Source organism: Trematomus bernacchii, unplaced genomic scaffold, assembly GCF_902827165.1.
Source record: "Trematomus bernacchii unplaced genomic scaffold, fTreBer1.1, whole genome shotgun sequence".
NCBI lineage: Eukaryota > Metazoa > Chordata > Actinopteri > Perciformes > Nototheniidae > Trematomus > Trematomus bernacchii.
In genome coordinates this window covers 4,755,586-4,772,335 of record NW_022987588.1, presented here as the reverse complement: position 1 = coordinate 4,772,335, position 16,750 = coordinate 4,755,586, and the positions used below count along the sequence as shown (strand labels likewise).

The 16,750-nt window shown below is 42.8% G+C and overlaps 1 protein-coding gene across 9 annotated transcripts in view; it reads left to right on the top strand.

The window, feature by feature from the left end:
- Positions 1 to 5,586, top strand: part of tbc1d4 (TBC1 domain family, member 4) — a 30,327-nt gene extending 24,741 nt beyond the window's left edge. For 8 of the 9 annotated variants that reach the window (XM_034128532.1, XM_034128536.1, XM_034128534.1 and 5 more), the window contains 4 exons: positions 926 to 1,085; positions 1,229 to 1,398; positions 1,698 to 1,874; positions 2,551 to 5,586. In XM_034128532.1, the coding sequence (XP_033984423.1) occupies positions 926 to 1,085; positions 1,229 to 1,398; positions 1,698 to 1,874; positions 2,551 to 2,781 (738 nt within the window). In that variant the 3' untranslated portion in view covers positions 2,782 to 5,586. Of the gene's footprint in view, positions 1 to 80; positions 514 to 925; positions 1,086 to 1,228; positions 1,399 to 1,697; positions 1,875 to 2,550 lie in introns of those variants that run through there. The other variant, XM_034128539.1, reaches the window with a different exon arrangement.
- The last annotated feature ends 11,164 nt before the right edge of the window (positions 5,587 to 16,750 follow it).

Here is a 16,750-nt window from a genome sequence, read left to right as displayed (position 1 = left end):
AATTTAGCTTTTTTGGTGTTTCCACTGGTAATATAGAACATTTTAATTTAAGCTTTGATTTAAGTATTATAATTTGGAAATTAAAAGAGCTTTAATTTTACACAAACTGGCTATAAATATACATTCCATAACATATGTACAGTACGTGTCTAGTCTATTGGAAAATGTGTGTAAGTAACAAGCACACTAGACTTTAACGTTCATGTTCGAGCTGGCCTTACCTGCAGTAAAAGGCCTTGTGTGGGTTTTGAGTAAACACCAGCAAACAGTAGTAAAGTGTCTCCACCTCTTACTCAGACCACACCTGCATGCCTGTTGGCTTCTGTTAAACATCAGCTGACTTCACGAGAGCATCAGCAGGCGTGGTAATGTTTAATCTGCATCAGGTAACTTTGTAGCCAAGCAGCCCTCTGCGTTCTCCCTACACAGCAGTTCTCTTCTTTTAAGACTAATCCAAAGGTTGTAAAGCAAAGAGGAACTCATTTTCTCTGTGCAGCTGCTCAGCTCGAGGAGGTAAGAAGGTATTACTTGTCTTCTTTGTAACGGTCAGGATATTGTAAGACTGATAACGGTGTAATTTTAGCTTGAGCTAACTTCTGCTTCTCTTTTCTGACTGCTGTGCTTTTCACTGTAGCACTTGTCAGGATCACTGTGATACATTGTTGAAGAGTTTGTACTGTACAGCTCTTTTAAGGCTTGGCCTTCATACGTGTCTGAACAAGTGTGTAAGACGACACTCATAATACTTAAGGAGCTTTCAGCTTGGGTAAATGTTCACTTGCTTGCTGATTTTTCTCAGATCTATTTGTGGTACTCAGCAGATCCAGATAAACCAGTTTGTTCTGCACAGAGTGTTTTCCCTGTCTGTTTATAATGTGTTAAATGTGTGTGTTTATACCTGTGCGCACTGTCTGTGTTATCCCAGGTTCAGATGTACCAGCTCTCCAGGCTGTTGCACGACTACCATCGCGAGTTGTACAATCACTTTGAAGAGCACGAGATCTGCCCCAGCCTCTACGCAGCACCGTGGTTCCTCACTCTCTTCGCCTCACAGTTCCCCCTCAACTTTGTGTCCCGCGTCTTTGGTATATATTATTAGAATAATGGCCCCTGTCATTTTAAATGTTGAAGAGGATGACCTTTAAACAGCCACTTAATGCAGCTTAAAGGATAAGTGTGTTTAAACATTTGGTGTTTTTTTAATGCTGTGTTTGTTTTGTATTTTCAGATTTTGTATTTGTCCAAGGGACCGGGGTGATCTTTAAGGTGGCCCTCTGTCTGCTGGGCAGCCATGAGGGGGAGATAGTGGAGTGTGATAGCTTTGAGAGCATTGTGGACTTTCTGAAAACTACACTTCCTGCTCTCACTCAGACACAAATGGAGCAGACCATGGCAAAGGTACAATGTGTGATGTTGACAGTTCCAAGTTTCCAGAAAGTTGTCTCAATGACGCAATTTAATACTCTGGCATTCGTGGCCACTTTACCCACGTTTACCTGCATTGTAGTGGTCAGGCAACAGGTTTTTCAATCCTGAAATCCTCACATTGTAAGACACATTCTTAGATACATCTGGATAAGAAACCAAATCAAAAATACATATTTAAAAAGTGGCTTTTAAAACAAAATACATGTAATATTTTCTTTGTTGCCATTTTTAACCTTATTGACGAACACATGTTACTGGTTGTTTGCTAGGTAATGGAGATAGACATCTCCAAGCAGCTGCATGCATACGAGGTGGAGTACCATGTCCTGCAGGATGAGATGTTGGAGTCCGGCACGCTGCCTGATGACTCTGACCGGCTCGACAAACTAGAGAAGACAAATGTGCAGTTGAAGAAACAGAACATGGAGCTGCTGGAAAAACTTCAGGTAAGCAAGCGAATAGCCACACTGCTTCATTATTCCCTCTCATCTTGAGCAGTCGGAATACAATTGGGACATATATCAAATGCTTGGTATAAAATGTGTAAGGATATTCATTATTGTAATGCTTAATCATTGATGGAACTCACTGTCATAAATGTTTAAAGATCCACCCTGATAGTGCCTCAGATGACCAATAGATGGCACTAAAACACAAGTTAAACTCAATGAAAATGATAGCAAGACAAAGAGACTCAACGCTACAGTATGTTCTCCAAATGCTCTTAACATTTTGACAAGTAGTTTGTGAATCTGTGAAGCCGGACTGGTAAAGTCCAGCCTGATGGTCCTCATATTAATGAGGGTCAAAGAGGGATTGTACGGCTCTCATATCTGATGTGACAGAGGAAAAGGTGCAGACTCTTATACTTATGGTTTAAGAGAACTGTTAGTTAAACACAAACAAGTGTATAACAGAAAGCTTGGAGTCTGTATGAACTACAATCATATTTCATTGCACTTTAGTTGATATTTTGTTCTACGGTCCTGGTTTAAAAGTCAAACTAGTGCTGACTCTTGTGGAGTTCTCAGAGTGTGTAGCTGCTTCACTTTTTGTTAACCCTCCGCCCAAATGTCTGTGCTTGTGGTGTGCCTTGTATTTACTGATGTCTCCGTCCTCCAGGCTGCACGGCAGAAGATTCAGACACTGGAGACGAGCGTAGAGAACTTCCTTTCTCGAGAGAGCAAAATGAAGCACATGATTCGCTCTCTGGAGCAGGAGAGGGCATCTCACCAGAAGACCATTGAACGCATGCGCTCATGCCTTCCCCCTGACGCCCTGACAGATGTGGAGATGACCCAGATCAAAACAGGACCCAACGGGAAAGCCAAAACTGCAGCCAAGAAACCCTGATGGCAACCAGGGGGCTGCTGCTGCTGTGGGCAGATGCACAGGCAGAGACTGAAGTGAACAAATGCAGTGGAAATGTAGTGCAAGGCTGCTGAGCTTCACAGCTATTGTTGAACTGCTGTAAGAGTAGCAGGCTTTTGTAAATGTGTGTCTGGACGTGCAGTATGGGAAATATCTTCATGGTATTTGTCAGCATATAATAGAGCAGTGGGAGGATGGTTTCATTTATACTAGCAGACAGACTTTTCCATCAAAGCGTCTCATCTGTTTCACTGCCGGTTTGGTATCAACATGCACACCACCCTTTTCTTATTCAGATATTTTTGGCAATCACCGGGGAATTCATTAGATTGACGTGAGAAATCTTTTTTAGCACTGCCTTGATGTATTTACTATCAACCTAAGTAGCACCGCAGAAGCAGTAAGCAGAAGTTGCCTGGAGACAAACAATGTTTTGGACCTCAGGTTTAACTTTTAGCCATTAGCGGTGTGTATCATGGAGTTGATGCCCTGTTGTTTCTGATCTTGTGTCTGTGATGGAAACTCTGCCAGTTATCACAGTGCTTTGTCATTTCCTTGTATTCTCTCAAATGTGTGAATGTAATTTCCCTCCAAAGATACTTTTGATAACATTCTGTTTCTTACAACAGAGAGTGCAAATCTGCAATATTAGGCTTTACATTTCAGACATACTGTATATGGTATGTTTCTCAGCCGTGAGAGATCTTTAGTTCTTCTTGCTGCTTTAAAGGAGGAAGTGTTTCTTCCAAAGCTCAGGCAGGATGTGAGGTCGTCTGCCTTCTCAGTTTCCTGTGTGACTGACCGCGGTGTCGCCTCGTTTTAGAAACACGTTCAGACACTGAGGCAGAGTTCACGCTCCCAGGAGGCACAGAAAAACAGACCACGGTGGAGGAGTGGTCTCGATGTACATCACAAGCTTCTCTTCTAAATGTCTGTACGAAATGTTGTGCTCAGGCTGAAGTTTGACAAAACTAGCAACACTCCTCCGTAGTTCTTGAAGCTGGGTCTAAAAGGAGCTATTGTTGCTTGGCTCAAGATTTCATGACAACACATATCTGCAGTTGCATTGCTGTTGTTCACATGCCCAGTTTTATGTTTGCAGTGAAACTGAAATGTTTATGTCAGTAGAGGGGCCACACAGGAAATAAGAACTTAATGCCAGTTTCATTTTGAGTGTGGACAAGTCTCTCCTGATACTTGGCATTATAAACAGTATATGTACACACACTTGCATATACACACACACAATGTGCAGTGAGCTGTCTGACTGTATGGGCAGACAGTTCAAATGAGCACAAAGAGTGTCCTTGGCTCTCTCCTCAGTTTTGTTTTATCCCACCTCCACGTCTGACTCACCATTGCCATTTCTGATTGCAAGCAAAACAGTCCTGGGCTCGGCTTCGCTTTCATAAAACACCTTTACATTGAAACCAAGGTGATGTTTATCAAGTGAAAAGCACTTGCTAACAGTGTCTTCCTGTCCTTGGTTGTTTTGGGGAAACATTTGTGTCTGTTTCATTATAAAGTTTTTACTTTCACATTGAAGTCCAAGCAGACTTGTTCTTTGGCATACAATGCAATATGTGTATGTGAAGCAATCCTGTGTGTTTGCATATACTCAGAGCACTTGTTTACTTGCGCTAATTGACAGGAGCAACAGTTATTCACAAATAGTTTGTGGATAAATCCGTCCAGACACTCTTTGTCATGGTGTCTTGTGGTAATTGAGGTGAAGTTGTAAAGGTTTACACCAAATATCTCATACATATAAGAAATCACCTCTGAAAAGCAGGGGTTCTCTCAACAGTTCAGAAAGTAAAACATACCAAACATCTCTTTTTGAAATTTGTCAAAGGGTATGGATGCTGTCTGACAGCTTTATGGCTTTCCTTCCTCTTTTTGCCTGTAGTCCACTCATCTTCAGTATTTGTGCATAACATAAGTTGACTGTTGAACCAAAGAAGTGGTTGCTTTTCAAAAATGTATGAATGCAAAATGAATGACTTTATCCAAAATGCTGTGATGTATCATGTATGCTTATGTTTTGTCACTACATCTTTTCAGCTTTCTTTAAAGGTGGGGTAGGTAAGTTTGAGAAACCGGCTCGAGATACACTTTTTGTTATATTCCATGGAATGCTCTTAACATCCCGATAGCAATGAATATCTTAAATGCTTTGACAAAAAATCCATTAAAAAATGTCATCTGTGGAAGCCGTAATACTGTAAAAAGCACGACCAATCATTTTAGCCGGCCCGGCTAAAATAACTGGATGGCCTACCTGCCTGACAGCCTTCCATCTGTGCACAAACTTATCTCGTGCCCTCATTGGTCATGTGCGCGTTTGTGTGTGTTGGAGGAGGGGCTCTGTAAGGAAGTGGCAGATTTGTTCCGGCTGTGTATTTTCAAAGCGCACTCGAGCTGGTTTCTCCAAAATTACCTACCCCACCTTTAAGTTTGTTCTAGGACAAAAGCTTGAAAAAATACCAAAATATAGCAGTAAAAACTTGACCCTGGAAAAAAAAGAGACCATTGGCAGATTTGTTTACACATCATTTTCATTGTATTCCTTCGTGCCAAAAGTAGATAATGGCCTTTACTCTCCATTAATCGGAGATAAGAGACCATTATTTTATATCAGGTGCTCAGACTCCTGACTACTACATAGGTCCTTGTATCACTGTGTTTGAAATCAAAGATATTTAATCATGCTTTTCTGTCAACATGAGGGCTACACAAAAACAAAAGACACTGTCATGATTTCTTCAATAAACACCTTGCCTTGTTTTTGGTCTACTCATGTCTGAATGTCTTTCTGGCCCGGTGAGCTTTCATGTTCCTTTGCTGCTAGGTAGCACTTCAAGTGTTGGATGTAGCCTCAAGCACGAATGGTAACCGTGTGTAGACGTATTATTGCGTAAAAGGCCAAGGTAGGCTTAGACAGTTATAGAGAGTCTATTTAAAGGCCTTTTCAAGAGTTGTACTTTTGTTAACGCCTTGGGCAAAGAGAACTAAGGTCTCCAGTGTGGAGAGAAATCCTGTGAAATGGTACCCTTTACAGAGTCTTTAACACATTCAACCACTTGTGCAGTTCTGAATTAGCCATACAGTAGTGAATGAAAACATATCATGCTTGACACCCAACAAAAAGAAAGGGAAAAATTAAGTGTCGTTTCATTTGATTAAATAAAGATAGCTCTTTAATGAAACCACTTTGATGTAGGTCAGTGATTCCCAACCAGGGGTACTTGACTTGACATGTATAGTGATTTCAAGTGTGTGACATTGAGTAAGCGAGGGAGTTGGCAAGTCTCAACGGTAAGCGGAATAGATAGTAACCTAAATGGATAAATCATTAGATGAAAGTATTTGATAAACTGTTAAAAATAGTGAGCTAATATTCATGAATTAATTATTGAAATATAAAAAATTGACTTGATTGAACAAATAAAAAAGGTTTACAGTAAAACATTTCAAAAAGTCATTTAGGCAATGGTAATAAAAGATAAACAGTTGAAATGGTAAGCTAACTTTATAAAAAGTGAAAAAGCTAAATGGCTATAGCAAAAACGAATGGATAAACAGTTGAAAAAGCTAGCTTGTGTTTGCAAAAACATGGCTACTGGATAAACGTGAAAGAAGCTAAGAGTAATACTTTGAAATAGATGGCTAACATTAAAAGTAATGGATAACAAAAAAGTAATGAGTAATTGTTAAAATGGCTAGCTTCACCAATAGGTTTCGGATTTAACCTATTGGTGGCCACAGATGCCTTTTAAGCCCTTTCTTCAATCTGTTGTCCATGAATATGAACCACAGAAGGAGCCCAGCAAGAGCTCCATCAGCTGAGGAGGGGCTTTGAAAGATAGCAGCCATAAGACCAGTCATTGTTTTCCTAGGAGGGTCTTACCCAGAAAGGTCTGTTGAGTGTTGCTCTGATCAGCCTCTGCCAAGCCTGGAGCTTGTCACACATACTGTAAGACACACAAATGACTGCCAACCAGGAGCCTATCGCACACCAAACAAAGGGGGCCACATTCCTTGTGTATTCCCACACGAGGACACATCCTGCAGCAGAGGGGAAGAGTGGGATACTGGAAATCCACCGGGGATTGGCTGAGAACGACACTTCCTCTGCCCAAGGTCTTATCAGCTCTGTTTGTGCTTTTCTTCCTCTCTCTTCGTCTTCACTGTCTTCATCTTTCAGTCCATCTCTACCTCCCACATTGCTTCCCTCTCTCCTCATCCCTCCCATTGGTATTGTGAGGCTGGATCTGAATCTTTGGTACAATATTTACTGTTTTGTGAAGCTTACAGAAGTAAACGTAGAAATGCAAATGTCCAGAGAAGTAAATGGCAGCCTGAAAACTTTAGTTGTCAAACAGACCGAACCACCAGGGTTTGAAATAGGAGTGTTGTGTTAAGGCAGTCCTACAGGATAGGTGTGTGTGTGTGTGTGTGTGTGTGTGTGTGTGTGTGGTGTGTGTGTGTGGTGTGTGTGGTGTGTGTGTGTGTGTGTGTGTGTGTGTGTGTGTGTGTGTGTGTGGTGTGTGTGTGTGTGTGTGTGTGTGTGTGTGTGTGTGTGTGGTGTGTGTGTGTGTGTGTGTGTGTGTGTGTGTGTGTGTGTGTGTGTTTAAGTGTTTAAAGGGCATTAGATCATTGCAGAAAGTGAGCTGACAGTGCTAGCAGGTTGCTGCTCTGAAGGGGTAGAAGAAGGAACATGAAGGAGGAGGAAGAGGAGGGAGGAGGTTAGAAAGGGTCCTTTTTCCTTATATGGGAATTCCTACTGCTCCGCTTGTGGCACAGTCTACAATCTGGAGTTGTTTCAGTAGAAAACACTGGGCTACAGCTGTCAGAACAAAGTATTACAGATCATGGAATATCTATGCAACACCTCACGTTTTTAATTTGCACCGTGGATATCCACAATTCCAATCAATAATGTGGTTCAAAGGCAAATCATTCGAAACTGCAGAACTACATCAGCACTGAACCGGCACTGGGGTTGTAGTTGCAGAAAGAGATTTGGAGTTAGTGAATCTGGAAGATGGAGAAAAGGGCGATGAGGGGGAAGGTTTAGAGGTGGAGAGGGAAACAGCTGGAGGGGTGGGGGAGAGACTCAGGTGGGCTCAGTCTAGTCCAGAGAGACGAATTGGCTCCCTAGAGGCCAGGAACACACACACACACACACACACACACACACACACACACACACACACACACACACACACACACACACACACACACACACACACACACACACATTTCACTGCATCTCATAGTTTAGCTATGCCTTGATTTCTCTCCCCATCTCTCCCCTTATCCCCCTACTTTGCACATACTCCGACTGCTCCAGCTCTTTCAAAGCTCCTTCCTGTCTCTTCCTTCTCTAAAGCTATGCAATAAACTCTTCACTGCGGCAGCCTTGGATTCCAATCACCTATCCACACTGCACAGGCACACACAATCGTGCACATAGACACACAGCACCACCGTCTGACGTGTTTTAGTTAGCATGGTGACAGATTTGCCAGAGTGCTTTTCTCTCTCTGTACCTGTCAGAGATGCAGCTGCCAGAGGGGCTCATGGTAAAAGGCCAGAGAATTTGGCATTAATGAAGCTACTAAAAAAAATAGATCTCAACACACACACTCACACACACACACAGTCTTCCTGTTCCCATGACTAGTCCAGCTCATTCCTCTAGTCCCCTCCATCGGGTGCAGGTAGATCCACTATCACTGCCCGGAGAATCTTGTGATTAATGACACACATGTCATGTCTAAAGCCTCTTCATGTTTTTCCAGCAGGAGCCCCTCTTCCTCTCCTCACCTCCCCCCCCCCCCCCCAGCGGTCTGGCAGACACACTGCTCTCCCCGGGGGCCAGCTGCAGCACATGCTGGGGAGTATCGCCCGGCTTACCTGATCCAATGCTTCATTCATCTGTGTTGCCTCTGGAGGCCCTGGAAAACACACTCAGTATCCTTCGACACACACACACCTGGGAATAACAAATATATGTTGTGTGTGCACAGACATCCACAGACGTGCTGCCCAAACCCTCTATTCCCACTGGCCTCAATATACTCCATGACCGTGCTCACAAACATCTCGGGCTGGGCTGGTGCAAACACACTTTCCAAAACAAGGCCAAAAAAGAGGTGAGGCTCAAACACCGTGAGTAACAAGAAGATCTTATTGAGGCCATCCTCCGCCTAGAGATTCCCGACAAATGTGACTGAAGTCCCAGGTGACTGCGATGATCAGACTAGAGACTTTGCGGCTGAGACCCTTCTAATCACATTATCCACTGGCTCTGCCCGGCCCTCATAACCTCAGCAATGATTAAGACAAACACTTGCGAGAGAGGAGGAGAAAGAAACAGTGAGAGACACAAAGAGAGTGCTGGCAGGCTGGAAGGAGGGGGTGGTCAGACAGACAAGGAGTGAGTCAGACAGGCAGATATCCTCCTACATATAGGTTCGGCCAATAAAAGTGCAAATAATATGTCAAGATCAAGTACGGTACAGACAGTCTTTGAGCTGACTTTATCTGCTTGTGTATTCAGGGTTAAGCCCTGTAAAACCTGATGTCAGCGATAAGGGACTCTCGTGCGAGGTTAGGTTGGAAATGTTCTTCTGACATCATGCAATGTGTGTACGCACATCCTTTGCACAAGGCCACTAAGGGCACAATCACAGAGATGAGGTGGTGGGCAGAGCCTGCATGTTCGTGACTCAGTGCGCTCTGAACACATCCTGACGTCAGCCTCTGGAAACTCGATGAAAGCGAAGTGATTTGTCCAAGCAGAGGCTGCCAGAGGTTTAAGTGTCCACCAGCACTAGCTCCATTTCTAAACCTCCCTGAGCAGCACTGGGTTTTGTTCAAGAAACTCTCCAAGCTCAAGGCAGAGATGATAGGATTTGGTGATTCACAATTCTCCTCCCCTCTTCACCAAGCCACCCAGCTGTTCCTGTGAGCACTGAGTAACACACTGGGTTTTATTATGCTGATCTGACATTGCTGGAGTTGGGAGGGAAGACAGCTGTACTTGTGTGGCCCTGGGCACCCGTCATTAGTGCCAGCCTCACAGCACTCTTGCTCCATCCCTCCCTTGTTCCAGATCTCCCTCCCTCCCTCCATCCCTCCCTCCATCACTCCTACATTGTTTCCAAAACAACACCACACCCTTTGATAATATTCGCTGACCTGATATATGCCCAACGACATTTCCTCCCACCTGTACGTCCTTCTTAACAAGACACTACACCCTCGCACATCTTCACCTCCACACTATGTCGCCAAGATGACACAAAGTAAATCTGCATTGTGCTGCTAAAAGGCTGAGTGCTGGTTGCTTGCCACTCAAGAGTTTTCCTGAATAGATAATTTCCAAATTGATTCAAGCTGGGCTCACATCTAATGGTCTGTGTGGGCTCGTATGTGAACAGGAGATAATCAACACCCTGCGCTTCAAGAGCCCTGTTTGTCAATCATTTATATTTCTATGACTGTGTCTTTCTGCACATACCTCTTTGCCTTCCTTCATTTTTCTCTCAGGATCTCATCATCGCATTTCTACCCGTTCTTTTTCCAGCCCTATAGCTCTCCATCACATTTCTTGTGATACTATCTGTGATACTTAGAGGATGATTTCCCACTGTGCGTCATTAACCTTTTCTCTCTCCTCTATGTTAAACCAAGCGAGAACATTCGGCTGTTTAAGACGCAGGAGACTCTGGGTGCATGCTGCGCTCACTCAAGTGGGATTGGAGTTTCACCACCATTACTACATTCTTATTAGCCACTGATTTGATACTCAAACGGCACTTCTCTCTCTTATCAAATACCAATATTTCCTGCTCTATGTTACATAATTTCTCTCAAACCTTTGCGTTTAGAAGAGATACTGTAGAGATGTCAAAGGAAATTACTCTATAGATGCCAATCTCACCTCTGCTATGTGACATAACACCCGTGGAGCACAAGAATGCACATGTCATATTGTCACCTTGGATGCAGTCAGATAACATGGCCCAGTACAGCGCTTTGTCATTGATTGGATGCCTGCGGGGAAAGAGAAAGGTAATCTTTATGGATGAAATAACGAGTCTTGCGACTTCCTCTCAAAGTGTGTCTAATCACAACAAGTGAGGTGCAATTAATGCTTCGCTGGTGCGCCTTGTATGTGCAGTCCAGGCCCGTGGGTGAGAGGATGTAGTGTGCGGTCTCTCTAACAAGCTCCCACTCACCCCAGTGGAGGCAGGCAGGCAAGGCTGGAGTGACTGCGAGGCTGTTAGAGCAAGTGGGTTGCGTTGGACGTGTCCATGTCTGTGTGTGTGTGTGTGTGTGTGTGTGTGTGTGTATTTGTGTGAGTGTGTGTGTGTGTGAATCCGTGTGAGTGTGTGCTTGTCAGTTGGTGTGTGTTAGTGTGTGAAAAAGTGTGCATGTGTGTCCTTTTGTGTGTGCTGTACTGGGATGTGGAAATTGAATGGAGCCTTTCAGTTCTACTGCTCGTCTCCCCGGGGGTGAGAGACTGGTTGCCATGGTTATCCTGGAATCCTGCCGCTAATGGGTGGGAGTTTGTGTAGCTCTGGCAACCTGGCCTGTCTAGGGTGGAATACGTGTGTGTGAGTGTGTGTGTGAGTGTGTGTGTGTCCAGTGTGTGTGAGTGTGTGTGTACCAGGGGGGTGTGGTAGGGTGGAGGCAACATTCTAGGACACAGGAGGTCACATATGTGAGAACACAAGCTTCAATTCCTGTACGCTCCTGCAAACACAGACTCTTGTCATTTATTAAGCCACTTCACAGTATACTGTATATACTCTGCTTGCAAACATATCAAATGAAACCTCCATGTCCACTGACAAATCTCAGTAAAGCTCTAAATCAATAGTGCAGTACTGCTTGATGTCATAGTTTCAGAATTAATTCACTGTATCCCCCAATAGACAGCCACCATTGCAGAAATCTCTGATTCACTCAGCCAACAAAGTCAAATTACCAGCGTGGTGGATATTACAATCATGCGGTGATGAAATAATCTTGTACTTTTACTGCATTATTGCAAGTGTAAAACATAATGCAGTGAAATAGTTAAGCCCCACTCTCCTGTCATCCCAATTACCATCCTTTTAGCCTCAGGCTAGTAGGACTCTTAACTGGGCACAGAGACCCCACTGAACAGGAAGACAGTGGATAATGAAAACCTCCACACACAGTAGATAAGTGCGAAAATATATATTCTCTCTTAGTGTTTACCTTGCTACACAATTTCAGATTATGATTATAAATGCTTGTCCAAAGAAGAGTCACAAATATGTGCGCACGTCTAACAGTACATGCTAATTGGGATGTATCATTCAAATTGCATTGTACATTTGACACAGAGCACTTAATGAATAGCAGTAAAGCTGGCCATGTGCTATTGTGCAGAGAATATATGCCTGTGATATGCAGTATGACCAGATAATCCTGGTTTCCCTTTTCCTCGTGTTCTGGTAGAGGGGATCAGACCCTGCTTGTCACAGATGTGCTGGCTCCTGCTCCTCTTGGAAGACTGATCCATACGTTGTGTGAACCCCTGTGGATTTAAAGGAACTTGGCTTAGGAATTTTCTCTCCTCCCTTCCAGTCATTATGTATGGCCAAATCAGTGTGGCCTGGAAACATTAGGAAAAGGTTTCTCTTGTACAGGATCCAACATGCATAAAAATAGAAAATAAAAGCAAATGCTATGTTGTGATTACAATCATGCATGATGCTTTCAGTGTGTGCTCCGGGTGAGGGACCAGGGGCCCGGGGATGAAATCATCTGTAATGAAACTTGCTGCTGACAGGTTTGATGTGGTTTGATTCATTTTTGTATCAGACTCTTTTCAGGGTACGGCTTGTGAAAAGCGCACAGACGCCCTCAAAACGCAGTGAATAGAGGGAGAAGAATGTGGGCCGGGCTTGTGGTCAAACCCAGCAAGTCATGGGGGGTAGAAGGACCTTGTAGATCCACCCCCTTGCTCCTTAGCCCGGATTTGTGCCAAGCTGTTATATAATTCAATAAACACTTCCAACTCTGTGGCTGAAGTCCAGCCACAGGCCTTCTAACCTTCAGACAACCACATGATCAGCATTTTCAGCTGCATTTGTACCAACTAATTATAGAAAAAATAGGCAATTATTACATATTTTGGATGATGATATGTTTTATATGGCAGATGGTTAACATAGGATTGAACATATGCTATTACATTTTCTTTTACAAATATCTTTCAGCCTCTCTCTTTCCATTTAGATGGCCCTGAACATGCTAACAGTAACTCTGTAAATGTTCTGTTGAGGGAGTATCTTATCTTATGTAATGCATTCCTTCCCAGTGGGCTACGAAACTAGCAGGCAAAGGAGCAGTGACAGTACACTTAGTGCATTTGCTAGCTTCCCTTCTCAACATTATCCCAGAAACCTTCTAACCAGGTCACTTTAAGAATGTCCTTTAATCCTTTATTTTGTATGTACCCTCTCTCCTCCCCAACCCTTAGCCCTTTTTTGAGATTTCCACTCACTAGCCCAGACAGCCTTAGCCTTGACTCGGGGCCACCCCATGCTCTCACTGTCCAACTATTTAACTAACCGCAGTGAAACAGCTTTAATTTCAGCTTACTGCTCAGCCTGGCTGAATGCTGCATCGCTTGGGGGTCTTTCTGGAAAGCCCTGTTATGGGGCCCAGCAGGCCAGGCAGGCAGACAGGGGAGAACAACAGCCCTGTGCAGTCAGATCTCAGAGACCCCAGAGACACATACGTCAGTCAGAGTGCCTCTCTCAGGAGTCGTTCGGTTAGTTATGGCTCTTTTAAATGCTTCTCTGCACCTCTGCTTGACACACAAAGGTGAAAGTTATTGGATAGCCAGTAGTCAACGCCTGGATAAAAAACCTATTAAAGACTCAACATCATTGAGGTGTATTGCCTGCTGTATTTTCTTGCACATGTATGACCATTTTGTGTTGCCCAGTTCTGTTGTAGTGCAGTTAAAAATTATTTAGTTAATGGCCATAAAAGGAAGAAAATAAGACCTGGGTCTATTTTCCTCTGTCTGTTTTAACTATGGTCATCATTACAATAATTTACGATGACATTTTAGTCACTATATTTTATTGCATGGACATGGGGATGTGTTGACAACCCTAGACCGGCCTTGATAAGATAACACGTGTTTTCTGAAAACTAGGCAGGTTTTAAACAAATCTCCAGTTTAACCAAATAAGCGAAAATGAAATGTTTGAATATACAATATCTTACATTTCTTCATCTTTATTGTGAAACTATAGTTACACTTCTTGGAAGTGCAATAGGGTCAAAGAGAAAACAGGAAGTAGTTTTGCAAGTTAAAATAAAAAGTGACATTCATTGTTGCTTTCACTTACAACATGAAAGAGTAACTTAAAGGAATATTTTGAAATGTTGAGTTAGAAAAGAGGAGTTTTACTTGTTCATGTCTGTACAATAAATGTGCAGCTTTAGTCAGCATTTGTTTAGCCTAGTTTAGCATAAATACTAAAAACAGCTAGCCTGGCCCTGTCCAAAGATAAATAAATAAAATAGTCTGCCTCTCAGTACCTTTGTTTGTTAGCCAGGACCAGTGACTTCCTGGAGGCCTGCTGGTTGCCTGGCAACTAACTCCAGCCAAGAAATAGTTTGGCCCTTTTTGACTGTGAATTTAATTTTTTAGACTCTTTGTACTAATTTAATAGGAGACATACAGTTTAACGTGTGTGCTAGCTTTAGAGATGCTGCACACTAAGTGGATAATGTTTCCTTTGGACAGAGCCAGGCTAAGCTAAGCTAACTGGCGGCTAGGATTGATGTCACGGTACTGACTGTGAATCTCTACACTTCTACATCACCGCGATATGGTCGAAAGCTTTAGATGTCAGCGAAAGAAAGGTTTGTGCTACATGATACGGTGTGTTTGAAAACATATGTGGATGCCCTGTAAAAGTTTGGAGTGTTACTGGATCGGATTGGAAGCCAAAAAAGAAAAGAAACCAGGTTGTTAAATATTTCCTTATCCTATATTTCATGTTATGACCAAAGTATAGGGTAAAACAAAAAGTGAATAGTATATGTTCCAACAAAAGGTGGATATGTGTGTGTGTATATTTTTGCTGATGCTGTGGATTCGTCTGGATGAAGAGGAATACATTTATGGTTTTTGAGGAGTGAGGGCCCACACCAGCCACCCTAGGGTCTTGTTATCCTCTCGTATGCCTATGCTCCTGGGGCGACTTTAATGAACACTCCTGTTCCAGCCCTCTTCTGGCTCCAGTCAGGCTATCTACAGGGCTGCCCCTATCCTCCCTGTCTGCGCCTGTACGGCAAAGCAGGTCCCTCTACAGCAAAAATGAAGTCTAAAACATAGACAGCAAGGAGGCTAGGTGATCGAATTGAATAATTGATGTGCAGAGTTCACTCGGGACCACCTCAAGAGTTTGTCTTAACTCACTGACCACCATATGTGCACTTGGATTTTGGGAGAAAATCTAAAATGGTGTACAGTATGAGTTAAAAACTTTTACGTAGCAGGCACTTTGCCAGACTTACTTTACCTTATATAAAAGAAATGTGCTCATTAGAAAATGTCAGTGATTACCAAATATAAAATTGCCACCGGCATGAGATTAGAATATGCAGGTAATTAAAGTAAACAGCACAACAGGGGGCCAAATCATTCCACTGCCTAGACTGATAAGAGACACCAAGACAAATGTCTCAAATGTGTATTACTAACAGGGCCAAGCAACAAGTGCTGGGGCACCTCCCATTACCTCATTGGTAATAAGAGTTCACAGTGTAGAGCCGCCAAGAAACATGAGGTACTAACATAAAGTTTAGAAATGTTTCAACACAATATCTCCTTTTTATGATGAAAAAGGTCAAAAGCCACTTTACAAATGTTCTCAATGAAAGTTGTGTACACTTGAGCTGAACTGATTCGAGGAAACATGCATCATTTATGAAGCCAAGTAAAGGTGAAGCAACAGCTGTTGGTAAATGTGACGTTATAGAATATATGAATGGTCTTTTTTCTCAATAGTTTCTTGGGCTTAAAAAGATCATGGACACATTGATAGTAGACCTCCAAGCAGGGGTGGACTGGGACTAAAAATCAGCCCGGCCCACTTCGGTACCGCCGGCCCACCTCGGTACCGCAAGTAAATACCGCTAGTAAATTGTCGACGGGGGGGGGTGCTAGTGACTTATCCGACCGGCCCACATCGTCCGACCGGCCCACTTCAGTACCGGTGTTGTGTCAAATGATGCACCCCCATCATGAAATGCCCCCCCTTGTCACGGGAACGCGCATTTCTAAATGACACGTTTACACCTTAAAACGATGTTTAAAACGAAAAGTAAACGTTCAGGGTTTTTATTAATGGTAATTTTAAGACTGTGAGTTGTTTAGTGGTAGCTCATATAGTCTTGATTCTTGTGGTTAAACTTTTCGCTCCGTATTTGATGGTAGTGGTGTCGAAATTCATTCGTCACTTCCTTTTCAGTTTTTGTTTTTTTTAATCTTTTTATTTTTTATTATTGTTACGTCCTGTCTGTATACACGTGCTTTAAAATGTATTGTTTAATTTTACATATTTGTCATATAATAATCAAAATATATGTTTACAAATGTTACATATAGTACAGCGGATAAGCTCTCATATTATAACAATTGTGCATTTTATGAGAAAAGCATGACATTTCTTACATAGTTAGTGCATACCATAAGGTTTATTTTCAGATGTGGAGGGAAGTCAGATTTGACCTGTGAGGACCGTGAGAGGCCAAATCCAAGATGGCCGCCAGTCTCTCGGGTCAAATGTTCAAACACGCTTAATTTTGGAACCAAACATTGTAGAAAAACATTTAAGGTGTCATATCCAACTAAAATAGGGATGCCCAATCATTT